This window comes from Setaria italica, chromosome II (genome assembly GCF_000263155.2).
Source record: "Setaria italica strain Yugu1 chromosome II, Setaria_italica_v2.0, whole genome shotgun sequence".
NCBI lineage: Eukaryota > Viridiplantae > Streptophyta > Magnoliopsida > Poales > Poaceae > Setaria > Setaria italica.
Genome location: NC_028451.1, coordinates 48,299,917 through 48,327,100, shown reverse-complemented (window position 1 = coordinate 48,327,100; position 27,184 = coordinate 48,299,917). Strand labels below are relative to the sequence as shown.

The following is a 27,184-nucleotide window of genomic DNA, read 5'->3' as shown; positions in this document are numbered from 1 at the left end:
CATACATATTTACCGTATCAAATGCCACCATACATCAGCCCAACCCCCAGCCCCCAGTTTTGGCAGTCATCTACATCATTCCTTTGTCCACACACTAACAAATCGTATAAGAAAAACAAAACAAAAAAAGGGTGGACGGAGATAAATGAAGCCACAGCAGGCACAGGCAGGCAGGTCGCCTATATAAGCAGGGGCAGGCGAGTGCCCACAAGCTATTCTCTGATCTCGGACAAACAGATCAGAGAGAGCGAGGCAACCCAAACCAACTCCACCTGGAAACCCAGACAAGACCAGACCAGACCAGGCCCCAGAGGAAAAGGGGGGAAAAATTCGTAAAAGAATTTCAGAGAAATCTTTTTCCCTGCGTGGAAGGGCAAAACCCCCTTCGATTCCGCGGCGCTTTCATATTCCTTCCGATTCGATTCGATTCCACCGCGGCCGCTGCCGCGAGTCCAATGGCGGCGTACTGCGGCGCCCACGGTCGGGGAGGCGGCCGGTGGTTCGTGCCCGGCGCCGATGGCGGGCGGGGGCTCCCGTGGTGGAGGGGCGTCGGCGCTGGCTCGAGCCGCACCGGCACTGGCGGGGAGAGGGAGACGCTGGCAGCGGTGATGGCGAGGAGGGCGCCGGCGCCGTCGACGATCCGGTGGGACGCGATGCGCGCGGCGGAGGCGGCGGCGGGCGAGGTGGTGCTGCGCGTGCACCCCACCAAGGAGGCGGAGCGCCGCCGCCAGGACGTCATCGGCTACCTCAAGCGCCTCATCGGCTCCTCCGTCGGCTGCGAGGTACGTGCTCCCCTCCGGCTCTCCCTCCCTTCCCCACGGAAACCTCACTCACGTGCGCTAGCCTGTCGGCGTCTTCGCCAAATCGCTAGTCGCTGTCCGGCCGCCGCCCTCGGGTGTTCGCGCGGCCGCGTCGCGTTCAGCATTTTTGGGAGAAAATTGAAAAGAGGTTTAGCTTCCCGTTCCGTGTCGTGCGGCCGTGCTGCTTCCATTCCCGGGAGCCTCGCGCCGCTGCGTAACCCGGAATCCCAATCCCAATCGCTTGCGACGCACGGGTGCGCTTGCTTGCTCTGCGCCCGTCGCTTTCGCCTCGGGGGCCTGGAGCCTAGGCGGTGGGCGATGTCACGATGAGATACTATGTGATTAGATTAGGGATAATCTTTTTTATTATATTCTGCGCTTATCCTGGATGGTCTTATTTTACTGATTCCATGTTGACTAACAGTTATCACGTCATGTCGCAAGCAATTTTCATTTCTCTTACTTTTTACTGCATGGTTAGATCTGTGGCTTTCACTTTTACCCGTGTTCTTAAGCGGTGGGTTTTCTGTCTGACGTGGAATGTAGTCACTCTAGTGTAGGCCCTAGCTTTCGCCGTGTTTTTAGAGAAAAGACACGACGCATCCGTCCATGCCTGCTTCATGCTCATGCGTGTGCCTCCGCTAGTTCCAATTCCCGTGCAGCGTACCGCTCCACAGTTACTTGCTATGCTCCTGTAGCTTTCGGCTTTCGCCTGGTCACTAAAATTAGGATTTGGATTATGGCTAATCTTTCTGTGTGATTGGGATTAGAAATAATCTGTACGTGCGATTCGGATTAGGGCTAATCTGTTCATTGATCCCTCATTCCCTACCAACCATGGTCTTTTTATATTGGTAGCTGCTTGAGTCTTGACTAATCATTCAGTCGTCGGCCTCAGTAGTCAGTACTTTCCTGTGTCACCAAGTAACCTCATGTGGCTAGTATTTTTCCTGTCTGTTTTTTAATAAGGATCTGCCTGTTCTCTGACAGTTGGGTAACTGGGTTATATCTGTTGCTTTCGCGTTTACCCTGTTGCTTTCGCGTTTACCCTGTTTCCATGAACGATTAAAAGCCTTCCTGCTTTGCTTTGCATAGATTGTAGCGCCCTGTTGTGTAGGCTGTAGCATTCTCCGCATCTTCATCTTCAGAGAAAAGGCACGATCCATCCATGGGCATCGTGCGAGCCGACGAGTGGTTGCTAGAGGGGGGAACAGGTCAGCCTTTACCGCCTCCAAAGAAAGTAACTCCAGGTCGCGATCACGATCGTGTCTGAATTGGTTTCTTGTATTCGCGCGCAGTCTGTGGGCATGCGTAGGTGAGCTGTGGCACTGTCACTACATTCCTGCCTGGGTGCTTCATCACGTGCCTGAACCGAGCAGGCATCAGAAACTTGTCTCGACACCGTAGTGCCATATCTGCTCTACCTCATACAATTTTGCGAGTGAGACAGAGCTGGACTAAAGATTTTAGGCTGATGCAGCGTCCTATTTACTGAAAGCTGGTGAGCACCTTCTTGTTAACCTCGACATGCAGCGGCCACACGGCAACATTTGAGATAGGAATGCCATAGAGCATGAGCAATATTTTAGTATGTTCCTGCCACTGTCTTTTATTCAACCGTGGTGCGTGCATGGGATCTGGAAACTTCTATTTGACTGCATTTAACAAGATGAAGCTAGAGCATCATGTTGGCATTTATGAAAGTTCTTCCTCACTGTATAGTGTAGCATCACCCACCAAATCCACAGATCCGCAAATGTCTCCATTTTCGCTGTTTTGCTCATCATATTTTTTCAGCTTCGTAGATATTGAATTTGGTAAGAATGTTGTATTGTTGTGCCTAGCCAAATACATCAGCATGATAGGAATGTGCCGCTATTACATTTCCTTGCACCTGTAGACAACTGTATATTTTTTCTTTATTTGGTTTCGCTCGAAGATCTTGTACTGTATTCCAATTGCTTAAATGTTTGAGGACTCCCAAGCAAGTAACAAAAATGGATAATTATATTTGGTATACAAACAATTCTATTGAACAATTCTTTTTTAGTCAGAATACAAGTGCCATGTTCTAATTGTCGGATTGAAATGCATTTAACATTTTCTTAGTTGATTTGCTATTAGTGTGCTGCACACTTTTTTCTCACCCGTAGTGTGCAGCACATTTTCTCCTTTCTTTTGATCACTGAGCACATTTTCTGAAATAATGCTACTTTTGTATTATTATAATCCAGGTCTTCGCGTTTGGATCAGTCCCACTGAGGACATATCTTCCCGATGGTGATGTTGATATAACAGTACTGGGGAACACATGGTTAAACAGTACGTTCATTGATGATGTCCGCCGTGTACTAGAGTCAGAGCAGGATAACTGTGATGCTGAGTTCAAACTAACAGGCCTGCACTTCATCAATGCTGAGGTGCATATTCCTACTTCTGCATCTTATGTTTAACCCATTCATTTCTCAAAGTAGTTGACACACATTTTTTTTTCTTGGATATAAATTTGAGGCACGTTATTTTTTACAGCTCACATTAACTTTGATTTTGTTGTTCAACCAGGTTAAGCTCATGAAATGTGTTATTGAGAACATTGTTGTCGATGTCTCTTTCAACCAGATTGGCGGTGTATCGACATTCTGTTTTCTTGAGCTGGTAAGCAAATGCAAACTAGAATTGTTTGGTCTACTTTATTTTTTTCAGTTTGAAAGACACTAAGATTGAACTACTTACTGTTGCTGCTTCAGGTTGACCGTCAGGTTGGAAAAAACCATTTGTTCAAAAGGAGCATTATGTTAATCAAGGCTTGGTGTTACCATGAAAGCCGCATATTAGGAGCTCATCATGGACTGATATCAACTTATGCATTGGAAACACTTGTTCTTTACATATTCAACATGTTTCACAAATCGCTGCATGGTCCTCTGGAGGTAAATTTTGGAAGTCTGAGCTTCATTTTGGCTTCTTATGAGCATATTTATGCAATATGTGAACTAAATATTTTGCATATATCTGCTTTATTTAACAGGCCTTTTATAGGTTTTTGGAATATTTTAGCAAGTTTGACTGGGACAAGTATGGAATCAGCTTAAATGGTCCTGTTGATTTGTCATTATTGCCAAACTTAACTGGTGGGTTGTGTTCTTGTATTATTTTATTTTGTTAAGGGGTCACCAGTGTCGTGATCTTTGATCTAATTATTTACATGTGTGACTTGCAGTTGAACCTACAGCAGGACAGGATGAGTTATTATTTGACAAGGAGTTCCTTCAAGGCTTTTTTGATAGACTTGTTGTAATTCCAAATGAGTCTGACGGATGTGACACACAATTTCGTCAGAAGTTTCTGAACATAATTGATCCACTGAAGGGCAACAATAATCTTGGCAGAAGTGTCAGCAAAGGTTAGAATAAAGCATTTTATTCTGTACTGCGTCACCTCATTTGCTATGTTTACTAATACCATATTTCATACAGTACACATTAATGTGCGCGCGCGCGTGTGTGGTGTCAGTGTGTGTGTGTGTTCTCCATTTTCTCTCGAAAAAAATTGTATGTGTGTGTTCAGTTATGTAGCATGTAGTCATGTTCTATCCTGCTTTACCTGGGGAGGAAAACCGAAAAAGGGATGTTTATCACATTGTTTTTCCTGCATGCATATAAGTCCTTTTAATGGAGGATTTTTATGTTTAGTGTTCTTGACGTATGCTAATTTTCTGCAGGAAACTTTTATCGCATACGGAGTGCTTTCTCATTTGGAGCACAAAAGCTTGGTCAAATTCTCATGTTATCCCCTGAGTTTATTCGCAATGAAATTTATGGATTTTTTGAAAACACTCTTAAGAGACATGGAAAGGGAGAAAGACCAGATATTGGCAGCAGTTCATTCCAATCCTTGCTTGGTCCTGAAAATGCACTTAGTGAAGATGGGTCGAGGTTGAAAACTTCTTGCATGAATGAGGGTGAAAACAGAAGCTCGCTGCCTGACAAGGACTTGAGTGTGACAGATGTGCATAAGAATTCAGGTAGATGTCAACCATGTGTTGTGCAGGATCTTCCTTGGAACAAAATCTGGTTCATGGAATATGCGTCTGATTTCTGTGCAAATTCAACATATTTGAGCCATCCATCCTTTTCTTGCGAGAATGGTAATGGCAACAGTAAAGAATGCTTCGAGAATTATGCAACGGAGGCAGATTTACAACTCGTCAGTGGATTACATATGTCACAACAGATTCATGCAAACCAACATATATTGACTAACTCTACTCGTACAAATATCTTGGATTTTTCCAGTTCTTGTCCTGTTAATGAGTCAGATTGGAATGCTGCTCTCCATGCAGATAAAAAGCCACTTCCACCTTTTTTGCTATCAAATATGCTGGATGTCTCAGGCGATCTGGATTTGCACTTGGGATGCCTTCGCAAAGTTCAGTACCACCTGGAGTCCTTGTTTGATGAACTCCTGCAGGCTGTTGAAGAAGCATGTTTGGCTGGTGTGCTAGATGAGGATTCTTTCAAGATTCCGACAATGATCTTCAAGTCAAAGTCAAATACTGGTACTAGCCTATCATTAGCTTCATCTATTGATGGCGAGAGAAGGAAATTATCTCCAGTTTATTGCTCTCATAGCACAGGAGATGATTCTCAGCAACCACATGCCGAGGAGGCCCAAGTGGATGTGGGTTGGCAGCAGAATTTGCCATTGTGCTCCAACGGATCAGCATTGTCCTCATCTCCTTTAGCTAATTTAGATAACTATCCTGCTTCTTGGTTTTGTGTCTCTACTAAGTCACGGGGAACTGGCACGTACATTCCGAAAGTGGTAAGAACTCTTAGCATGCAATCTTATTTGTTTGCACTCCATGTTTCGAAAGTACTTTGCTTTCAGTAATTGACTTAGTTCTTGCTTGATGTATTATGCACCAACTGTCCACTATGGTCTATACTACCCCTTCTTTCCTTTAAAGGATAAATGGATTCTTGTCGGTTGTCAGTTGTCACCTCATGGTCAGGAAGAAAATTGCAGATAGAAGGTTTAGGTTGAGTTTTGATTATCTTCATTACCAAACCTCTAATTAAAATTTTGGTAGGCTACAGGCACAGTACGTTTTGGTACAGTTCTAGGAAGCATTTTTTTTTTTGAAAACTTTGGCAGGAGCACTGCCGTGCATTTAAGAAGAATAGAGGTTTACACTTACAACATTAGGGCGTATTACATATAACAAAAAGACTCAGACACTCAAGGCTAGAAAACTTAAACATGGAAATTAAGATAGAAGGAGGTCATCTCGTGACCGGGGCGTCCCACAGGCCCTTGCCTTGTCATCAGTTCTTCTCTGATCATCTCAAATACTTGGATTGGCTGCAGCGCTTTGTTGTTGAAACTTAAACAGTTCTAGGAAGCATGTGTCAGTATATTTCTTCATAAAATCTTCAAGTGGTTATTCATTTGATCTTCATTCATGTTTTCATTTCCAGAATTACTATTCATACCAGGACCGGATGGCGCTTGAAAGAGAAATCATGCGAGAAAGAAAGCAAAGACAGAGGGTACCTGGTCGTCAGTACTATTCAGCTGAGCAAGGATATTCCAGTTCACAAACTGAGCACACCACAGCTCAAAGAGAAACAAGTCAATCGCCCAAGAAGCAGACCAGTTCGCAACAGAATGGTTATTCAAGTAAGAGCTCAGTTCCAAGTGAAGATTTTGTTGAGTTCAAGGAGCACGTAGCAACAGTCGACGGTGGAACCAAACAGGCAGTTGGAAGTGGTTCTGTTGAGAATGGCAGACAGACAAGGCCACCATCATCGTCAGGGATGGTACTTCCTCACAATGGTCAAGGAAATCCCTCAGTATCAAATACCTGTCAGCCCTCCTCACCTGCCTCAGCCGAGGGGAGTCTTGAGTTTGGATCGTTCGGGCCTTTCCCGTTGGAACTTCTCTCGGTGCAGTTCGAGGAAGCATTCACAGCTCCCCCCACTGGAAAGAGAGCTGAAGAAGTGTCTTCCCCCGCCAGCAAGGGGCCTGCTGAAGCCCCTGCCTCAACGGCGCAGTTCGAGGAAGAATTCCCAGCTCTCCCCACTAGAAAGAGAGCTGAAGAAGTGCCTGCCCCCGCCAGCAAGGGACCTGCTGAAGCCCCTGCCTCAAGGGCGCAGTTCGAGGAAGCATTCCCAGCTCTCCCCACTAGGAAGAGAGCTGAAGAAGTGCCTGTCCCCACTAGCAAGGGGCCTGCTGAAGCCCCTGCCTCGACGGTGCTGAACACTAAGACTGTTGAAATGGAAAACAGGTAGCCATTTCTCATGGATTAGAATTTTGACGTGACAGTTTACCTTGCAGTTATTTGGCGCTCATGTTCTTACAGTTGCGCGAGTTATTATGCTTCTGCTGTTTAGTTTTCTACAAGTGATGCTGGCTAAGAGAATCTCATAATGTTTTGAATGAAAACGTGCAGGTCACAAGAGGTGTACCGACTGAGAGATGAGGCTGATTTCCCCCCGCTCCAAGCTGGTTGCCGTTGAGACTGAGAAGAGACAGAGATGATCCAACAAGCTAATCGTAGCGGTAGAGAGGAGTGAGAGGGGAAGCTCGCTCGTGGAGTTACAGTAGGATGATGTCTGATAGGTGCCCCAGCAGGATTTTCGTCCGATAGCATAGCAAGTTTGGATGCTATTGACCGTCGTGGTGGCAGTGCGGTGCCGTGTAAAAGGATAATAATAATCCTTGTCTCTCCTTTCTTTTCTTTTGTAGATGAACATTTAGTTACCTTGTAAGTAAGCAAGTAAGTAACACCTAGCTAGAAGGCGTAGTGTAGCATAGTTTACCTTTACAATAGAAAATCCCCAAAAAAGAAGTGGATAGGAAAAGTGGGAAACTCTTTTACAAAAAGGAACTGTGGCTCTCTGTGTAGATTCTTTTTGTGGTAGCTTTTGAAAGTGGAGAAATGGAGAAAATGCATTTAGGTGCAGCACCTTGTGTTCTGTGTTTTCTTGCTTCCATGCATAACTCTATCATTTGTTTTATCGGATAAGGATGCATAGCTTTATCATGGCATGCTCTAGATGGAGACTCTAGTGTTATGGATATCAGGCGTATTTTTGGGAGATCCGAAGAAGCATTGCAATCTCATAGCAGTGCAGAGTAGGAAGTAGGAACTGCAGCGTGGGTGTGCTAAGAAAAGAGGGGGCGAGAACTGACCTGAGAGGCTGAGACGCTCCGATGCAAAATGACTCGTCGTCGCCGTGTTCCGGTCTAAAGAGCGAGCCTGCCGTAAGCCTCGTAAGTCCGCGGCCGCGTGGGAGCCGGAGCGGAGGCGCCAGTGCGCCACCATCAAGTTGAAACCTGCTGCGCTACCCCGGCGCGCGACCAAACGACCGACTTGCTCCGCGCCGGTGGCACGTCGATCGCATTCGCACGCCTGCTCGTCGTTCCCGAGACGTGGCCCCGGCCATGTCACCGGGCTCGTCCACGCCGACGGAGTTCACGGCCGAAGCGATTGCCACCGACCACCGTTGGCTAGACCTGGATCCGGATGTGTTGGCGTGCACTCCGGCGGGCGGGTGGTTGAGAGATACTTGGGGTAGGCCGACGGCCTGCTTCCTCGGTTACCATGCACAACACACACTCTGGTGGTCCGAAATGACCGGCCCACAGAATGCGGGGTTCGAGGACGCGGCCCGCTCTGGGTTGTGAGCGAGAGGGAGACACTCGAGACCCGAACAGCCCATCAAACCGCTCTAGGTTCAAGTGGAACAAATCTTTTTCCATTAAAAAGGATATTTTTTTACGCAAGTCCCTACGCCCTGTGGTTCGAATTCAGCAGATGACGCAGTAACACATTCGAGAGTAATGTGCCAACGGCTGAGCCACGTACAAGAAGCAAACCAACCTTACAACATCATGTACAGCACACAACTGAAAAATGGCGGCGAGACTCCCGACGCCAGCAGATTTACACCCAGGCTGCTAATGAAACTTTACATGGCCCACTTTGTATGTACTCCCCAGGTTGGGAAACAAGGCGGAGTGGAACACTGATGGTGTTTATTGCCGTAATATATACTGGGATAAAGCGTGCTGTCGTCCAGCCTTCACCCGTTCCCATCAAATTGAAGCTACACTGACGGCCGGAGAGAAAATGTACATCTTGGTGTCATGCACCTCAACTTGAGCGCCAAAAGTTCCAATAACATTTTCTGAGAGAGTTTCGTGCTGAAAAGAAAAAAAAAACAAATTCCAACGAGAACTGATTTCAGTTGACCCGTCAAGGCGAATAACCATTGAAACTATTTGTCATACCTTCCACAGATCTCTGACGGAATAGGCAGCTGACCCGTCAAGGCCTACTGCTGGCAATTTCATTGTAATATTAGCAGCCTCCGAACAACGGTTCCATAAAGCAACAGCAAGCCGATTTCCAGACAGGGGGCCAGCCCACACCTGCAAAACACAACACGAGTTACATTGTGAGTCTGACATCCTGATGCACCGAAATTCGAAACAGTGCTAACAAGTTTCATTTCTGATAGCCCGATTCCATGAATGCATGAAACAACTACTCTACCCGAAAAACTTGTACTTACTAGACCAGGATTATCGTATGTATGAGAACCTTATACATAGAACAAACCCTATGGCTAAAACATAGCCTCACATAAACTGGAAATTGACAGTTAAATCACCTCGCGGCATCCATATTTTCCTTCTCCTAAAATTCTTCTTCCTTGAACTCCAAGAGGATCTACAGAAAATAGAACACATGAAAACTCAACGGTTTACATAGTTAAATAAACATTATCAACTCAAACTGTTCTGCCGTGTTGCCAGAAATGATATGTTGTTAAATTTTATGCAGAAAAGAATAATGTAATCAGTTACTTTGTAAAATTTTATTTTAATAGCCTATGATGCTAATCCAGGATAACATGTACTCTCTGAAAAGGACTCAGAATAATACCTTGGTTTACTTGAATAACTTCTTTGTTGCTCAATATTTCCAATGTTTCTGAAGTCAGATTTCTGACATCACAGCCAATTAATAGAGGGGCCTGATACATGACAATATGTCAATCCAAGGAACTGCTAGAAACTAACGCATTAGAAGATCACCTTTTTCCAAATTGGAAGGAAATATCAGGAAGTGGAGAATTGACACAAGTAATAAAACTTATATCACATTTATTAGCAGACGGACGAATAGTGCAGTAGTTGGACACCCAGTAGTTGTGCCAACACGCCAGGGTTCAAACCCCGGTCATGCACAAAAAAAAAGGTCAACCGTTGGCTCGCACCAAATCAAATACACCCAGGCGCTGCTGGCCCTAAGTAGGTACTGCTGGCTGGAAAAAAAGTTCATGGCTGTCAGGCCGGCCTTTGGGACTTTTCTAGGCCGGCTGTGGGCTAGGTTTATTTCCATAACAAAGCCCAAGAGAGGCTCTTCTCCCTCTGGTCTAGTTTTTTTTAAAAAAAACTAACATAGCATTTTTATCTTTGTAATCATTTGTTAAATGATTAATATTACAAGCTGAAGAAAACGTCCAGATATATTATTGATATTATGGTGTGATCACTAAAAACATGGTGTAATAAGAACAGCAGTCACAAGACATGAGTCAGATACATAAAGTCTGAGATTTTGAGCAATGACAATTACATTTTTTGTTTTACAAGACTGTTCAGTTTGGCCTCTACCCAAGTACCCTATTAATGATTGAAGTAGTAATCAAATGTAACCGACAAAACATTGGTCCAATCTTCATGAAAAGCTTACCTTCATGAGAGCCCAGATGCTAAAATGTGAGTGATACTCAGCAAAGGTCATGCCACCATTCCCTACCTCCAGCATATCTGGGTCTGAGAAAAACAGAGATTCAATAACAATATATGACGCCCACTTTTAAAATCTTTTGAAAGCTTAATTACCATTCCAACCACCAGGTCCAGCATATGATGCCCACTTGTTATTCTTATCAGCAATGTCTGTCATGCTTGTTTTCACCAGATACATATATAAGTCAGTTTGAGATCACATCAACATAGCTAATGTTATCTCTCTCTCTCTTTTTCCTGGAAAGAGCATGTCACCTTTTCCATGTATCCGTTATGTCACCTGTTGTACGCCAACTATTGCCAACTTTTCCAGCCCACAGTGCTGGATCATACTCACCCCTAAGACAGAATAGCATGATAGCACATTACACACATCTGAATTCAACAAGCTTAGAAATTGAGCATGACATGTAAACTGTAGTTTCCACCCAAAGGAAAGAGGCTTACCACTCACACAAAGAGTAGAATATTTGGCGGCCAGTTGAATTAAGAGCATCCCGCATAGGAGGATATCTACGAATATGACACCATGAAACAAACTTTAGCACAGCCACATCATGCTAAGGTGATATGTGTTCTAAACTCTGGTCAACACTAAGTGAAGCATGTGGGTCTCCTTACCTCTTCTGAGGCTTTATTCCCAAATTGTAGCAGTTGTCATACTTCAGGTAGTCAACACCCTGAACAAAAAATAATTTCCGTATTCATGTATTAGTACAATAGCTTCAAGTTTAAATACAGTTTAGCATAGTTCAAATCTGCATGGCGCAAATAGGTAGGTTGATATTAGCACTTCAAATTAATATTGTTGTGCAGCAACTATTTATACATCAATAGTTTAGTGAATGCTTGTTGGCCATACCCATGAAGCAAAGAGCATGGCATCATCATTTTCATGATAGAGTGATCCAGGTCGAACTTGACAAGTAAATTTCCTGAAAGATTTAGATTGTTATGTTTTTCCCATCACCTGAATCATTGTTGTTGATGCTAAATTAACTAGCAAACAGAATCCGGAATTTTAACATCTATAATTGAGACGATCACTTACCCAGCATCTGAGTATATGCCAAGTTTTAAACCTTTTCCGTGCACATAGTCTGCAAGAGCTTTGATGCCTGAAGGGAAAGTCTTTGGATCAGGTAGCAATTGATCCTGCAAGTTACAATTACAAGAAAGGCCTATCAGAAGCTGTAGGGGTAAACTCTTTATGAAATAAGTGAGCTAGAGTATTGACCCATCCCATATTTGCCACAGCAGAAATAATTTAACCAAATCTTCAACCATCACACGCTAACTAGCAATTCAAGTTAAGCACATGTATCCAAATGCAAATTGACAGAGAATTTGGAAAACCATGGATTGAAAGCAGAGATGATGCCCGGTACCTTCTTTCCTCTTTTCACATTGGACCAGCAGTCATCTGAGGAAGCAAGCATGAAGCAACAAACAAGAGATAAGAATTTTATTTTATTTTTTTTAAAAAAGGAAGAAGTTCCAAGAGGCAACAATCCCTGAATTGAACCAAGTGGTATACCAATATTTACATAGTTGTAGCCCAATTCGGCCAGTCCCGTCGACACCAGCGCGTCAGCTGTTCCACAATAACAGGGGAAATACACTTTAGTTACACGTCTGAGCAAACTCTGCTTTAGAGAAGGCATTTGCCCCTATTACAATTTACACGCAAACACTAGGTCTTGCCTGCAAACATGCCACTTGAACAGTGAACCTCATTAATCCCACACGTCTATCCAACAGCAATCCTTCACCTACCTAAATCTACTTCGAGCAGTGGGCGGCGCACCAAATAAGGAAACACTACGAATTGGGCTTAGATTTTGCAACAATTTTTTTTTTGAAGGAGGCATTTTGCAACAATTGAAAAACTAGAGTAACGGAACTGCGGATTTGACAAGCGAGAAATGAGGAGGAGATGGAGCCCGCGGTGGAACCTGTCTCGCGGATGACCGTCTCGTTGATGTTGCAGGCGAAGAAATTCCAGCTGTTCCACCTGCACTCGAAACGAAGAAACGGATTAATCATAATCACCCAACGGGAGAGCGCGAAGACGCCAGCACAAGCGCGAGGCGGAGCAGCAACTGCAGTCGGGAGCGGTGCGGGGAGCAGAGCGGAGGAGGAAGATGAGCAGAGCGATTACCCCATCTGCGGGGTGAGGGCGAGGCCGTTGTTGAGCTGCAGCTTGCCGTAGTTGGAGGTGTCGTAGAGGCGGCGCAGCGTGGCGGTGGCGAGCGGCTGGATGCGCGGCGGCGGCGGCACCCTCGCGTCTGCCGCCGGCGGCGGCGGCGAGAGGAGGAGCAGGAGGGCGGAGACGGTGAGGAGCGGGAGCGGGAGGCGAGCCACCGGCTCCATCTCGGCTCGGCGATGCCTTCCTGCCCCCGAATTCAAAGCCGCGGTTGATCTGTGCTGTGCGGGCCTGTGAGAGTTTTGTGACGCCGACGCGAGGCAGGCAGGCAGCAGCGGAGTGGAGCTACGGGAAGGGAAGGATAGCGAAAATATGGGCCCATCCGTCGGTGGCTGTGTCAAGTATCAGGGCCCACGTGACATGGACACGTTGGTCTGCGTGCATTTATAGACCTTTTTATTATCTTTCGGTCTATCTGTAAACAAAAGATATTTATATCTACAGAGGATTAGAGGAAAAGGATGCGACACGTGGCATGGCAGCAGACCTGCATTATCCGATCGGACAGGGACGTCTGCTGAACATAATATATTGTCCTGCTCATCCGATGGCTAACCTTTTCTTAATTGCTGATTTGACTCGCTGATCGGATCAAATCTCAATCCCAAAAACTTATTTTAGTTGACAAAATTTCCCATGTCATGTACATAAACATTTCCTTTTCTAGTTCTTTGCAGAAACTTTGAGAAGGACTAATTTTGATTTCGTATTGTTGGCCACTTGGCCTTGGCCGTTTTGATCGGCTAACGGATGGACCGTGCTGCAGCTGACTACGACGTACATGCGGCACACAACATGTTATTCGTCCCAACTTTCTAAAGAGTCAAACTATTCAAACGAATGTTTATAGCACCGAATAAATATACTATAAAAATATATTTAATGAAGAAATTAATTGTACTTATTTAATTACTTTATTATATAATTTTTGTCAATAATGTTTTGACTCTTCAGTCAGAATGACCGAGCTACTGATTACATCTTCGGACGGACGTGCACGGCAGCGTGGGACGCGTGTACGGCTACGCCTGACCGTCGATCAGCATCGCCACGAGGGAAGGTGTGCCTTCCACGCCAGTGATGTGTGCACGGGCTCTTGTTCGTGCTATGCATGTACGCGGTGGCTTCACGCGCCCATGCCCGAAGCGGCGTTTGCCCCTGCTTGCACAAAATTACTCCCCGACGACCTGTTTGGCGTACAAGAATCTTAATTAGTTTTTTAAAAAAATGCCTTGGTGCACAAACTAACAATTATTTACTCGTACAAGTTACATGTATAAGTAAAAGGCTCGCAAGCTATAGCTCGATTGATAAACACGGATCGGAGTGGACAAGCAAAACTGTTCTGCACTTTGTCACAGCAGAATCAACAATGCACTGATGTCTCCTTTTCCGATTCATGAGTCATGAGTATTCTCCTCAAGAAACCAGTTTCAGGAACTTGAAAAGAATGGTAGTCATTTTCTAGGACCACCAGTAACTGTGTAGTTTCTCTCAAAGAAGACAGCAGACCGATGAAATAATCTAGCTTATCCCTTTGCTTATTTTGTGTGTTACATGGAAATAATTTTGGTTCCAACAATGGGAACAAATGAAACCTAAACAGCAAAACCAAAGATTATGTAGCAAGCATGTCCGCCAAACCAAAAGAAAACATTGCTCCATATATTGTACTAGATGTACGTAGTGGATGGAAATGTAAATAAAGGATAGTATGATTTTATCAATGCAGATGCAATAATAATATTAACCATCCAGAGACAAATAATTAATGGAAAAACAATAAATCAGACATATAGATGGTTCCGACAGATAACGAATCAACATGAAAGCATCTACTACTTCTGCTGCCCGTACAGTTTACCTGAGGAGGACCAATTAGTTGCTCATATGCTTGGAGACCCCACTTTGAAGGTATGTAAAATTGTAACCCAGAGGCCTTCCAGAACCAAAATAAGCCACATCTTTTAGAGTCTTGTTCCTCATATCAACTGCAATCACCGATGCCTTGTCCTTATTATCGAGATCAGGTTGGTGCATGATGTAAACAACATCAGCCTCATGCAAGCCCTCAGAGCAGGGTAACCTGCACGGCGGATTCTCTTCAAGGTTAGCTTCGTATTTTTAACCTGTTTCAGATTAGGCAGCATTTGGGCAAACTTGGGGCTGTCCACTGGGACCTCAGAAAAATTGAAGGCGCAGTCCTCCTCCCAGTTGTTGTTCCCCGAACCAATATCTGAAATCTTCATTTTCTTTGTTGCAGCCACCAAACTTTGAGCGAAGTATGAAGCAGGGCGAAGTAGAACGTGTCTTGGTCGCGGCAACGCAAGAGCACAATCTCGCGGTCGGAGAAACTGACGCCGCGCGGGATGGGCGGTAACAGCTTAAGTGACGGCGGGTTGTTGTTGGTGCCGGCCTGGTGGACGAAGTAGTCAGCGTGGAGGCGGTCGTCCTGACGGCGGATGGGGAGGCGGAGCAGGACGAGGTCGTCCTCCGAGTAGAGGGCTGTGGGCAAATCGCCGAACCACGGATGGGTGGCCGCCCAGAAGGTGACGAGGACGCTCTCGCCGCCCCTCGTGAAGCCCTCGGCGGTGGTGCCGTTGACGCGACAGCTGAGGTAGCCGTACGAGTCGAGGAGGATCGACGCAGGAGGAGGAGAAGCCGGATCCTCAGTGTGGATAGGTGGAGGGATCCTGAGCAGTTCGTCGTCCATGGGAAGAGTCGACGCGGAGGTGAGATCGAATTAGGGCGGCGGTGATACGTGTGCTACGGATGACCTTGGTGATGCAGCGACGACTGCGCCGCCGCATGTGCTGGGCCTTATCGTTCGTGTCGATACATATTGGCCCAAGTATCCGTAATTGTCATACAATAGAGGCCCAGAATCAACATAATATAAGAAGGTCGAATTCGACGTGCTCAACACTATGCATGGGCTTATGAATGGACCAAAATTAACAAGCCCGCCGCCTACCTCTCGATCTCGAACCGGTCGGTAACCTGTTCTCAGGAAGAAGAAAAAAAGATTAACGAAACCACTGCTCCGCTTAGCTCCTGCTGCTCCACCTGACACAAAAACGAAGAAGGAACGTCAGGCGCCTTGAATGGAATCCAATCAAATGGCATTACGGCGAGACCTACCGCAACAATACTTTGCTCCCTCCATCGATTTTCTGAAACTGAAAGCGAGACATTCTTTGCAGGGCAATTGAAACTTTGCCCCCGTCGGGCTCCGTCTGTGTCCCCATCGGCGACTTCACCATCAGTCAAGTCCATCATCACGAGCGCAGAGTAAGGGTTGCAGCGGCCGCAGCGCTGCCAAACCTGACGGCCCCTGGGCGAGACGAGATGGCGAAATCTTTGTACGTTGCGCCTGTCCTCTTCTCGCCATCTGTATATCCCTCCCTCTCTACCTGTCTGCGTGCGTTGGCCTCCCTACCAGAGTACCAGTGCGAGCAATTTCAGAGTCTGACATGCTAAAACTTCCAGTGATGAACTTACCAACTCTGACGAAAGGCACGCAAATTGCAACAGACACTGCAAGCTCCCACACTAACTTTTGTGTGGTAACATTTTCCTTTGTTAGTCCACTGAAAGCTTTTGGGTTGGGTTGCTGATCGTCTGCAGTTCCACCTACTGTAGTAGGCTCCATGGCTGCATTTTCTTGTCTACCAATGCTCCACCTCCCTAAAGGCTAGCTAAAGGTCAGCCCTGATCATTGCTGCCACCATCCATCCATCCGAAAGAAAGGAGGACGGGCCCATTGGCATCGCGGCAGCTGCAGGCCAGGATCGCCCATCCTTTCTCCTTTCTGCGCGCGGCCGGCGCAGAGCAGACGCGATGCGAGATGCCCTTGCCCCCACGGCCACGGGGTGCCTCTGCTCGGCTCCATCTTCTTGCTACGTGACACGAGGATTTTCTGGGCGGCGTCTCTTCCTCTAGTTGCATTGCAAATTGCACGGTGAGAGTGAGACCTCCGCATCGACCGTCACCTGGCCTGGCCACCAAGCAGACGAGGACGACAGCGCTTGTGGTCGTGGCGTTGCTGTGGAGTGTGGCACGGGTGACAGCAGTGAGCTCAACAGTGCGCTACGGCAACAGTGCAGCAGGAGGAGGCCAGGCCCCTGGCTACTCTCGAGTCGAGGAGCAGGCCGACCAGTGGATAACTGAAGACATACAGACACGTCCATTTCACCTGAAGAAGCATGGGGGGCTCGCCTAGTAGCCTCCGGGCTCCGGCTGAGAACGACCTGTCCTCCCTCTTGGACTGCCACCGGATTCCCTGTTTGCAAGTACGGACGTGTCGTGGTTAACTTGGACCAGGTTTCTCTTCTGTTGCTGTTTTGTAGTGTTGATCTTGTTTACACAACTCGTTGTTTACTGAACTGTAATTGTATCTTGTTGATTGAGATCAGTGTTCGTTAGCATCCATCGTGCAAGAGTTTCTCAAGTGCTGGGTACTTGAAGGGAGCAATGACAGAGCTCCAGGTCCATTTAACCCTGAATGCTGAAGGTGAACAAGAACCTCACTAGAAGACATCTCTCCTTAGGGGGGAAAAAACGTTTTCTAGCACTGAGTGGCAAATAGACTTCCCTCTATTTTTATATTCAGGCTGAATAGTACTCAACTAGTCACCTTTTGGACACATAAAAAAAAAATCGTTCAAGAGAAGGACACAGGCAAAGAAAGAAAATCTGGAAACTGGTCGGAAAGCACACGTGCGAATCGAGACGCGACGTGCGTCCGGTACTTCCCAAGTAACAAACGTAAAAGAAATTCCGTATGTATATCTATGATTCCACCAGAAAATTTAGATAGTTTTAAATATGAAGCTAGACACTGAGACGTATCTAATATGAAAATCATGACGCAGGACGGCGTGATCTATATAGAAAGTCAGGATCAGGAAAGTACTCGTCGTAATAAGAGTAGAACTCCGACTAGTATTATTGTAACCAACCAACATATAAGGTGAGGTAGGAACCCCCTCCAAGTTAATTCAATCCAACCAACACATAGGATATAGGGTATTATGCAATCTAGCGGTTTGAACCTATCTAAATCGTGTGTCTGCATTTAAATTCAAGTTCCTAATCTCGACGAGCCTCACTAACCAAAACACTACCTTGAGCACCCCCTCAGTAGGTTACCGAGTCTAAACACCGACAGCTGATGTGCTAGGTAGGTGATCTTGCCTAGAATCCACTTGCGAACTCGATGGCACAGGTCATCATCAAGCCGATTGTCGTGTTCGAAGCAGGCGCGACGTTCGTCTTCGACTCCTGGGCATGCATCGCAGACGGTGCTGGAAATTTCTGATGCCACATTGCGCCGACCCCAGAGAAGAAGCAGCAGACCATAAAGCTCCAACGCCAAGCTCTGGAGGAACTCGTCGAGAATTTCGACGAATTTTCAATTTCTGACCTAGTCAGAGGCTGGGGGGATGAGTCCGAGTACAACTCGACTTCTTCCAGCAGTCGGATTGCCTTTCACAAGCCGGCGTATAAGCCATCGTGCGAGTCGAATTACCACCAGAATCGATTCCCGTTCAGACTCCACAACGTGACCGCTGTTAATCAGGCGGCCCTGTCCAAATCACAATCCGATACAGATGCGGTCGAGGACCTCGACTACTACTCGGATTACTACTCAGATCGGGACGAGGAGATTCCTTTATTAGGTCCACAATAGGGCCTGGTAATCACATCAACTCCCCAAGGCAGATTCGTGCACTGGCCCAACATGAAGCCAACCGCTCTTGCTAAGGACAATGATTCGCGCCTCGTTGCCTTCCCCGACACTCTCCCGTACCAGGAGGGAGCTCCTCTGTCACCCATCTACGAGGAAAGCGACATCGCGGAGGTTATTATTTTAAGCTCGGGAAGCCACTTTCCAGAACGAGAACTCTTCGCCGTCATTGCTGGACAAGAGGACGAAGAAAAAGAGCAACGGGAAATAAACCCGTGACACGAGCATCACCTAGATGACGTCTCGCAGGATGAGCTCACCACCAACATTGTCTGAGAAGAGACCGAAGCTCAAAGAACTCGACGACGAGAAAGAAACACCACAAGAGCAGAGCGCCGCCACCGTCTTGCAGCAGACCTACCAATCTAGAACCTGGATAACGCCTTTGAAGCAGTTCAAACGTGTCACCATCGTACTCCCTTGGCTATCATCGCGTCTATTGATCTCATTACCCTCGCAATGCCCCACAACAAATACACTAGGCAGTTGGCTGAACTAGCAGAACTCGCGATGAACAACTTGATCAACAGAATCGGATATAGTTAGTCCAACGCACCACATTCCAGCAAAGTCAACATGGCAGTAGCCATAGAAGCCCTCCGTCCAGACCAAGTCATCTCGGCGGTGCCAGACCAAGCCAAGCTAGAGCCGAAGGTAGTTGGGAAGGACCCTCAGGAGGTCGAGGCCATCGTGGGACTAACCCAGAACCTGAACGCCCAGTAGGAGACCTCCGCAACAAGACCAACGCCAGTCGCGACGCCCGTACCATCATCGATGGACGACGGCGCGAGCGCGAGCAAGAAGTCGAACATCCAGGAGATGATACTAACGGGTTCCCCGCCTTCTCCAGACGTGTGAGGAGGACAACTCTACCCAAAAAGTTCAAACCCTCGGGCATCACCAAGTATGATGGAAAGTAAGACCTAATCCAATAGCTCCAATGCTACTCACTGTCAGTACAAGTAGCTCAGGGAAACGACGACACCAAAGTCATCTACTTCCCTATCTGCATAGAGGTGCGTCACTCAAATGGCTCGAATCGTTGGACAAGAACTCCATTGACTCGTGAAAGGACCTCAAGGTGGCGCTCACCAACAACTACGCAGAGGCAATGCAATGTCCTGGTAACATGATCGACTTGTCTCAAGTCAACCAACAAGAAGGCAAAATCCTGCGGAGCTACTTACATCGCTTTTTCGACAAGAAGGCCACAATTGTGGATGTCACGGAGCGCGACGTCCTTGACTGCTTCCAAAACGGCCTCCACGACCGCCGGATATTTCAAAATTTCGGTAGAAGACACCCTGCTAATGTCAAATCTCTCAAAATTATGGTACAAATATGGGCAGATGAAGAAGATAGGGAGATCGCAAGGTTCGAATCCAATCACAACAAGGGTCAGCACAACAACAATTAGAACAATGGTCAATGCAATGATAAGAACCGCAATGATCGCCCTAACAATGACAACCGAAATAACTACTCGAGAAGTCACAACCGCAAGCGCAAGCCTAACAATACTATCGCAGCAATCTCGCGGTCGTCTAAGAAGGGTGGCGGCAAGAACCAAGACATACCGTCGTTTAATGAGCTCCTGAAGAAACAATGCCAATGGCACACATACCACAAGCACTCTGTGTCTGATTGTTTCAGTCTACACAAAATCATCAAGAAACTGCCACAGCCATCTGGCACCAAAGACAAAAGCAAGACCAAGGAAGACAAAGACGATGGTGACAATGGCAAATTTCAGAACCCATCCAACACCGACAACGTCATTTTCGGCGGAACCACGGGTACTGCTACTAAGTGGTCCCCAGAGCTCACTCTTCGAGAGATAATGTCCATTGAACTTGCGACGCCAACGTTCCTCAAATGGTCTGAGGTGCCAATTACCTTCTCCAGGAAGGACCAGTGGACTAGTTTTTCAGACCCACGACGATATCCCCTCGTCCTGGACCCGGTTGTCGCTAGCTCCAGACTTACCAAAGTACTCATCGACAGCGGCAGCGGTCTCAACTTCCTGTTCGCCAAGACACTGAAGAAGATGGGTGTAACGACCCTGGTTGATCAGCCGAGTTAATCTTAATCCGAGTCCCTAATCCTGCTGTCTCAGCTCTTCCCGAGCATGAGCGCTCAAATCCGGTTCTCAACCCGGACCCCTGAAAACCCAACCAAAACCTCTGGATCCTTTCTAAGTCCCTAAAGGCAGTGTTCTTTTCAATCTTGGAGCTGTGGAACAACCGAGATTGACTGGTGGACCCGCAATCTTTCTCCCCGGATCTCCCGAGGCAGACGCGCCCGAGCAGCATGCGCCCGCTTCAAAGCTTCCCCGCCGCGTGGCTTGATCCCTCCGACGCCCGCCGCCTTGCCCAGTCACCAGCCGCGACAGGATGGATCAACACGCCCTTCCCCCCAATCACAGCGGAAGCCCTCTGCAACGCTTTCTGCCTCGCCTCGTCTCGCTCGCGCCCATGCCAGCCGCGCCAAGGTGCCCCGTAGCTGCAGTGGCAGAGTTTTGCCGCTGCTGTGTCAGACCGCCTCGCGACCCGCACCCATCATCTCGCCCGGATCCCCGGCTACAAGCCCCGATGACCTTCGGCTTTTCCGCCTCTCCACAGTCACGTCGCCCACGAACTCGCTCCACGACGATTCCGCTCTCGCCAACCACGATTCCGACCGCGACAGCTCCTTTTTCCGTCTTGCCAGTATTATGCCCCGACAATCCGCTATTTCGCGCTCGCCCGCGCCACCGCTCGCCCTGTCACTTCGCCTGCTGCAACCTCGCTTGTGGCGCCTTTCTTCCTGTCACACCCCAGTCAAATCCGCCGCTCGACGCGACCAGACTACGCTCGCCTTCGCCAAATCTAAATCCCGGCAAAACCGCGCCTGCACCGCCTTGTCTCCAGTGCCCAATGGCCGAAGACCCTGTCTCCGAAGCTCTGTTCCGCCGCCCATCGCCGCTCAATCACCGCCATGGCAGCGCACTTCATCCTTTCTCTTCTCGGTCTTCGTGCTGCACGAAATCTCTCTCTTCCTCGCAGCTATAAAAGGGAATACCAGAGTCCCACCGGAGTTCCTTCGCCGTCGCTGTTTCGCCGCCCATACTCTGAGAGCACCTAAGCACTTCCGCTGAAATCTCGAAAAGTTTCCCTCTCCACTCAAACCCACTTCTCCCCAACCCACCAGCCGTCTGCTCCTCCACGCTGTGCTAAAGCTCTCTTGTCGCCCACAAGAAGCTCCGCCGCCGCCGGAGCACCGTCAAACCTCGCCGCTGCCCAAGCCTTAGTGCTTTAGTCTTCCGCCCAAGTCTGGTCCTTCCTGACCCCCAAAGTTTCACCAGTAGACCTGAAGGTAAGCTGCCGATCCCTTTCCGGTTCGCCCGACCCCTTTTTCCGTCTCGCCCGACCTTGTCTGTTCGTCGACCCCTATCCGTCTTGCCCGAAGGCTCGACTGTATCTTTCCCCTTGACCCGAGGGCATCTGTGTAAAATATTGAGGACTTCTCTGTGTTAAGTCTAAGGACCCCGGCACAGTTATTCATGAACTTTAAGGGTCAGATCACAAGTTTACCTCCATCCGACCCTTTTATCTTGTTCTCCACCAACTAAAGTTGAACTCCCCCACCTTTTCTGTAGCTTTGCTACAAGTGTCTGAGCTTAAACTTGCAAGTGTTGTTGAAATAACCGTCTATATGCTAACTCCTGCATTTGCATTCGTATAGAGATACATCTCACCGACGGCACCTACGAGCTTCATCTGGCGCCTGAAGACGGATCTGTAGCTGAGCCGCCGATCCCAGAAGCCAAAGCAGCCCCCGCTGAAGACCAGTTCACCTCCACCCCGCTTGAAGGCAAGCCCCGGAGCATGAACCCAACTTTCTAAACTTGCACATACCTTCCTTCTTATGAATGTGCATTTACGTATAGGAGTTGTTTGCAACCCTAGATGCATGACATAGTTCCTTTGATCTGAACACTAGTCTGTTGGGTCGAGTAGTTGCAATACTTAAATAGGAATCGGTAAAAGCCAAGTGATTTCCTATCACTCGCGAGTTATAGGAGTTGGTTGTTTTCCTTCTGTTACAACTATAAGGACGATGGACGGGGCAGGATTTTGGTTAACTCTTTTGGTGGTCGGCTGATCACCCCGTCTGTTTATTGAACCTGTTAAGGCCCGACAGTGGTGGTGCTCGTGATCAAGTGTTTGAATGTACTAATCTCATACCCAGTATGGGATGGGGAAGCCTAGTACCTGATTGAACCTGGACGTGAGCAGTTGCTCCACTGTCCTTGGAACGAAGTTCCCCTGCGGCCACACGTGGTGGCAAGTGTGGTCACAGAACGGCAAAGGCTGGATCTGTGGAACCTTGCACGAAAGGAAGTGGACCCGACACGGGTTAGGGAATTGATGGGGAAGGCCGACACAGGAAGCGACCCTCGGTGGTGCGCGGATGTCGTGAGGTTAGGTTCACCATGCATGGTTAAAGAACTCGAATCGATTCGTCTGCCTCTCACAGTTTGAGACTGCTTGATCGCAATGCTACACTGAGTAATGAAGAAGTCTGATGATGACATGGTCTTGATGATGAGCTTATATACATAAAGTTGGATGTATGCTTGCTTAGTATAAGTTGCCAACATAGACTGGTTAATGAACTTAGAATCTGAGCTAAAACTTGAAAATAAGGATCTAACATAGCGCTTTTAGGCAAACAAACCCCTCAGCCAAAGAGCCTTGCATGTCTAGAAGTGGTGGAATAGCTTTTCCCACCGGTCGGTTAAGTCTTGTTGAGCTTAGAAGCTCAGTCTTGTTTGTGGCTTCTCTTTTTCAGGTGAAGTTGCAACTTCAGAGCTTGCTACTAGCACTTGGCCGCCCAGCTCCCTCTGGGTTGGACGGTCGAGTGGGATCCTTCCTCGGACGGCGGGGAATGGAATCACTGATGTCCTGGCTGGCCTCACCAGGGACATCCGACCCCGACGATTAGCTTCCGCCGTGCTTTTGCCTTCTGTTGTTTTCTTTCAACCTTTGTAAAACTCTGATTTTAACTAGTATGTAATACACTGTTAAACCAATGGTGGATCTGTTGTATTCTCTGGAACCACTCACCTTCGTGTGGGTTGTGCTAACTCGGTCCTGTCAAGTGGTTAAATTGGATGAAATTTGACGGCACATCGAGTTAACTCGATTAAGGCATGAGGATCGCGTGTTAAGCGACTTAACCATGCTTTAGTTGAGTTAATCCGAGGTGTTCCGTCATAATGGGCCTCGACATCACCGATATGCTCACCCCGACAAACTCTTCGTTCTATGGGATCGTCCAAGGAAACGCGGTTGTACTCCTTGGATGGGTGGTTTTGCCAGTTACCTTTAGGACCAAAAAACTCTACCGGATAGAATACATCCGGTTCAAGGTAGCGGACTTTGAAACATCGTACCACGTCATCCTCAGAAGACCAGCATTGGCCAAATTCATGGCCATCCCACACTACGTGTACTTAGTACTCAAGATACCGGGACCCAAGTGAGTACTCTCCCTGCACGGAGACATGAAGGGGTCATACGACTGCAACACAAAAGCAGTGGAGCTAGCAGCAACTACCCAAGTACCAAACTCAATAATGCAAGTCTTCACCGCATCCAAGAAACTGTCCCCGTCAAAACTCGAGATTCCAGAAAAGAATTCGGGGGCAACCAAGGTCAAGTCGGCAAGTAAAGTAAACATCAAAGCTATTGACCTTGAGACTGGTGATAGCTCCAAGACAGTCCTGATTGGCATAGGGCTGGATCATAAATAGGAAAGCTTGCTTGTCAGCTTCCTATTTATATCTTCGCATGGAAACTAGCAGACATAGCGGGGGTGCCCAGGGAGCTGACCGAGCACTCACTCAATGTGAATCTAAAAGCTACAGCAAAAAAGTAATGCCTATGACGATTCGTTCAAGATAGAAGGGAAGCCATCAAGAAAGAGCTGGTCAAACTACTCGTGGCGGGCTTCATAAAAAAAGTCTATCATTCAGAGTTGCTTGACAATCCCATCCTAGTGCGAAAGAAAAATAACAACGAGTGGAGGATGTATGTCGACTATACAGACCTCAACAAGCACTGTCCAAAGGATCCTTTCGAGCTCCACAACTGGATGCGTCCTCCTCTATTTCCTTGATTACTATTCTGGGTATTACTAGATAGCTCTCAAAGAGGAAGACCAGATCAAGACCACATTCATCACCCTATACGAAGCCTTTTGGTACACGGCAATGTCTTTCGGGTTGAAGAACGCCGGCAAGACGTATCAACGGGCCATCCAAGAGTTCTTCAAGAAGCAGCTACATCGCAACATCGAGGCGTACGTGGATGACGTGGTCGTGAAGCCCAGAAATCCCGACGACGTGATTGCGGATCTAGAAGAAACTTTCGCAAGTCTGCGAGAGTTCCGGTGGAAGCTCAACCCTACAAAGTGCGTCTTCGGCGTGCCTTTCGGGAAACTACTCGGATTCATTATTAGTCACCAAGGCATTGAAGTTAACCCCAAGAAAATCTCCGCCATCACTGATATGCATGCCCCATCAGGTCCAGAAGCTAACTGATGCATGGCGACCCTCAACGGATTCATCTCAAGGCTTCGAGAACGGGGTCTACCCTTCTGCAAACTACTCAAGCGGCAAGACAAGTTTCAATGGACCGAGGAGGCAGATCAAGCCCTACAACTTGAAGGACTTTTTTTTTATCAAATCCACTTGTCCTCACGGTGGCAAACCCCAACGAAAACTTGTTGCTTTACATCGCCGCGACTACCCACATTGTCAACACAGTGATTGTGGTTGAAAGACCGAAACCAGACCATGTGTTGGCCCGCCTACTTCGTAAGCGAAGTGCTGTCAGATTCCAAAAACAGATATCCACCGATCCAGAAGTTGTTGTACGCGATACTGCTCACCTCGTGCAAGTTATGATATTACTTCCAGGAGCACAAGATCTCTGTCGTTACAGATTTCTCTCTCGAAGAAATTTTCCACAATCAGGATGCAACACTAAGAATATCATCTAACACGCAATTCCTTGTTCATTAGCTGCTGTTCAAAAAGGAAAAGGAAAAGACGAGCCAATCCATTTTTCTGACGCAACTTGTTCTGCCCTGATCTGTAAAGGCGGCAACGATCGATGGATCCTTCATCAGCTTTGCAGCAACAACATAAAAAACCGAACAAGAATGAGGTTCCCACGCAGGAAAAAAACGAGTCAACCGGTCTTGTGATCTGTGCAAGAACCCTGATCATAGCCCCCGTAGCACACCACAATGTTTTCACATGAACGCGCGAGCGAGGGCGCGCGCCCCGGATCATACCACACTATACACAGCAACAGGCACGTCGCAATCTTTGCTTTTGCGTGCAGCGATCGGCGAAGTAAAGTAGCTAGCTAGATCAATCGCGATTCGTGCATGCAGCGTCCCCTCGCCGGCGGCGGCGGCACGGAGTGCAGGTGCACCCACGCGCGCCGGAACGCGGCGACGATGGCGCAGTGGTGGTCGGGCGCGTTGAGCGCGAGGTAGCACGCGAGCAGCTCCTCCAGGCCCCGCGGCGACCGAACGCCGTTCGCGGCGATCATCTCCGCCATGCTCTCCAGGAAGTCCTCCTCGGGGTCCGCCGAATCCTTCACCACCACCAGGCTCTCGTACATCCACGGCCGGAGCCTGGAGGCGCTCCGCCGCCGCCGCCGACTCCGCCGCGCGCAGGCCTCCTCCTTCTCCTCCACCTCCGCGGTCGGCAGCGCGGCCGCCTTCCGCCTGTGGCTCGGCGGCGGCCTCACGTGGAACCGCGGGCGCACCCTGGCCGTGGGCGACGCGGCCGCGCTGGTGCTGTCCGCCGAGGCCGCGCCGTGCCTGGTGAGGATGGGCCGCAGCTTGAGCTCCGGCATGGGCTTGAAGCGGTGGTCGTCGCGGCGGGCAACGACGTCGAAGACGATGTCGCTCGGCTGCGGGCTGCGCGGGAAGTGGGTGTCCCGGAGCCTGGGGTTGTCCTCCCTAGCCGGGCGCGGCGGCGGGAGGACGCGCTCCCTGCTCGGGACGTAGTAGGACGCCCTGTTCGGGGAGCAGGGGCTCGGCGCCGGCGCCACCGGCTTGGCGACGTCGTCGGGCTCGCCACCCGCGATCGCGGCGCCGCCCCTCTTGTGCCGCAACTTGTAGAACCACGAGCTCATCCTCTGCTCGTGTTGCACTGGCTGGCACTGGCAGCAGGAGAGTGTGGAGCTAGGAGCTGCCGCGCCGTGCGCCGAGGCACTTTTTATGGCGGAAAAGTTTGCCGCGGGTGGGAGCCGGAGAAAGTGGCGGTGGGGAAAGCGCGGGCTGCAGCTAGCTTACCAGAATGCTTCTGTCGTGGTGTTGGCAGTGGCACGGCCGGTGTCTGTCTTGGCTGATATGCAAAAGGATTACAGTGCATCTGCATCCTCGGTCACGTTCCGAACAGACATTGTTGTCATTTACAATTGTGCATGTGGGGTTCAGATTGTGTCTGTACAGTGAAGTTGAAATGCGTGCTCATGAATTACCAGCGAAGCGTATGATCTCTCGAACTGCCCCCGACATGGATTCATGAGACAAACA

At 48.3% G+C, this 27,184-nt stretch overlaps 4 protein-coding genes across 5 annotated transcripts; 1 reads left to right on the top strand and 3 right to left on the bottom strand.

Moving 5' to 3' along the window:
- Positions 1 to 253: 253 nt before the first annotated feature.
- Positions 254 to 7,387, top strand: LOC101780489. Its single transcript, XM_022824107.1, has 9 exons — positions 254 to 782; positions 3,035 to 3,220; positions 3,363 to 3,455; positions 3,548 to 3,730; positions 3,829 to 3,931; positions 4,021 to 4,203; positions 4,522 to 5,624; positions 6,281 to 7,089; positions 7,255 to 7,387. The coding sequence occupies exons 1-9, from the start codon at positions 456 to 458 to the stop codon at positions 7,319 to 7,321; spliced, it is 3,054 nt and encodes a 1,017-aa protein (XP_022679842.1). The 5' UTR covers positions 254 to 455; the 3' UTR covers positions 7,322 to 7,387.
- A 1,160-nt stretch (positions 7,388 to 8,547) lies between these two features.
- On the bottom strand, positions 8,548 to 13,106 carry LOC101783050 (alpha-galactosidase 3). Of its 2 annotated transcripts, XM_004958640.3 has the most exons (15): positions 12,790 to 13,104; positions 12,584 to 12,642; positions 12,166 to 12,222; positions 12,017 to 12,051; positions 11,680 to 11,783; positions 11,491 to 11,563; positions 11,250 to 11,308; positions 11,076 to 11,141; positions 10,884 to 10,967; positions 10,722 to 10,786; positions 10,570 to 10,652; positions 9,757 to 9,847; positions 9,482 to 9,540; positions 9,099 to 9,239; positions 8,548 to 9,011 (listed from the first exon to the last, which is right to left on the bottom strand). In XM_004958640.3, exons 1-15 carry the CDS (start codon positions 12,999 to 13,001, stop codon positions 8,904 to 8,906), a joined length of 1,296 nt encoding a protein of 431 aa, XP_004958697.1. In that variant the 5' UTR covers positions 13,002 to 13,104; the 3' UTR covers positions 8,548 to 8,903. The 2 variants fall into 2 exon arrangements, with proteins under 2 accessions (XP_004958697.1, XP_022680304.1); XM_022824569.1 differs by having other exon boundaries at positions 12,017 to 12,222; positions 12,790 to 13,106.
- A 715-nt stretch (positions 13,107 to 13,821) lies between these two features.
- LOC101780086 lies at positions 13,822 to 15,705 on the bottom strand. Its single transcript, XM_022824681.1, has 2 exons — positions 14,699 to 15,705; positions 13,822 to 14,021 (listed from the first exon to the last, which is right to left on the bottom strand). The coding sequence occupies exon 1, from the start codon at positions 15,545 to 15,547 to the stop codon at positions 15,080 to 15,082; it is 468 nt and encodes a 155-aa protein (XP_022680416.1). The 5' UTR covers positions 15,548 to 15,705; the 3' UTR covers positions 13,822 to 14,021; positions 14,699 to 15,079.
- A 9,944-nt stretch (positions 15,706 to 25,649) lies between these two features.
- Positions 25,650 to 26,944, bottom strand: LOC101779291 (transcription repressor OFP1-like). The gene has a single exon (XM_022824670.1). It carries the CDS (start codon positions 26,779 to 26,781, stop codon positions 26,002 to 26,004), a length of 780 nt encoding a protein of 259 aa, XP_022680405.1. The 5' UTR covers positions 26,782 to 26,944; the 3' UTR covers positions 25,650 to 26,001.
- Positions 26,945 to 27,184: the final 240 nt, after the last annotated feature.

Coding starts and splice junctions, on each gene's coding strand:
- LOC101780489 (XM_022824107.1), top strand. CDS start 456: ATGGCGGCGTACTGCGGCGCCCACGGTCGGGGAGGCGGCCGGTGGTTC. Junction 3,456..3,547: donor CATTCTGTTTTCTTGAGCTG/GTAAGCAAATGC, acceptor TTGCTGCTTCAG/GTTGACCGTCAGGTTGGAAA. Junction 7,090..7,254: donor ACTGTTGAAATGGAAAACAG/GTAGCCATTTCT, acceptor GAAAACGTGCAG/GTCACAAGAGGTGTACCGAC.
- LOC101783050 (XM_022824569.1), bottom strand. CDS start 13,001: ATGGAGCCGGTGGCTCGCCTCCCGCTCCCGCTCCTCACCGTCTCCGCC. Junction 10,653..10,721: donor TGGACCTGGTGGTTGGAATG/GTAATTAAGCTT, acceptor TGTTTTTCTCAG/ACCCAGATATGCTGGAGGTA. Junction 9,848..10,569: donor GCATCTGGGCTCTCATGAAG/GTAAGCTTTTCA, acceptor GTCATGTATCAG/GCCCCTCTATTAATTGGCTG.
- LOC101779291 (XM_022824670.1), bottom strand. CDS start 26,781: ATGAGCTCGTGGTTCTACAAGTTGCGGCACAAGAGGGGCGGCGCCGCG.
- LOC101780086 (XM_022824681.1), bottom strand. CDS start 15,547: ATGGACGACGAACTGCTCAGGATCCCTCCACCTATCCACACTGAGGAT.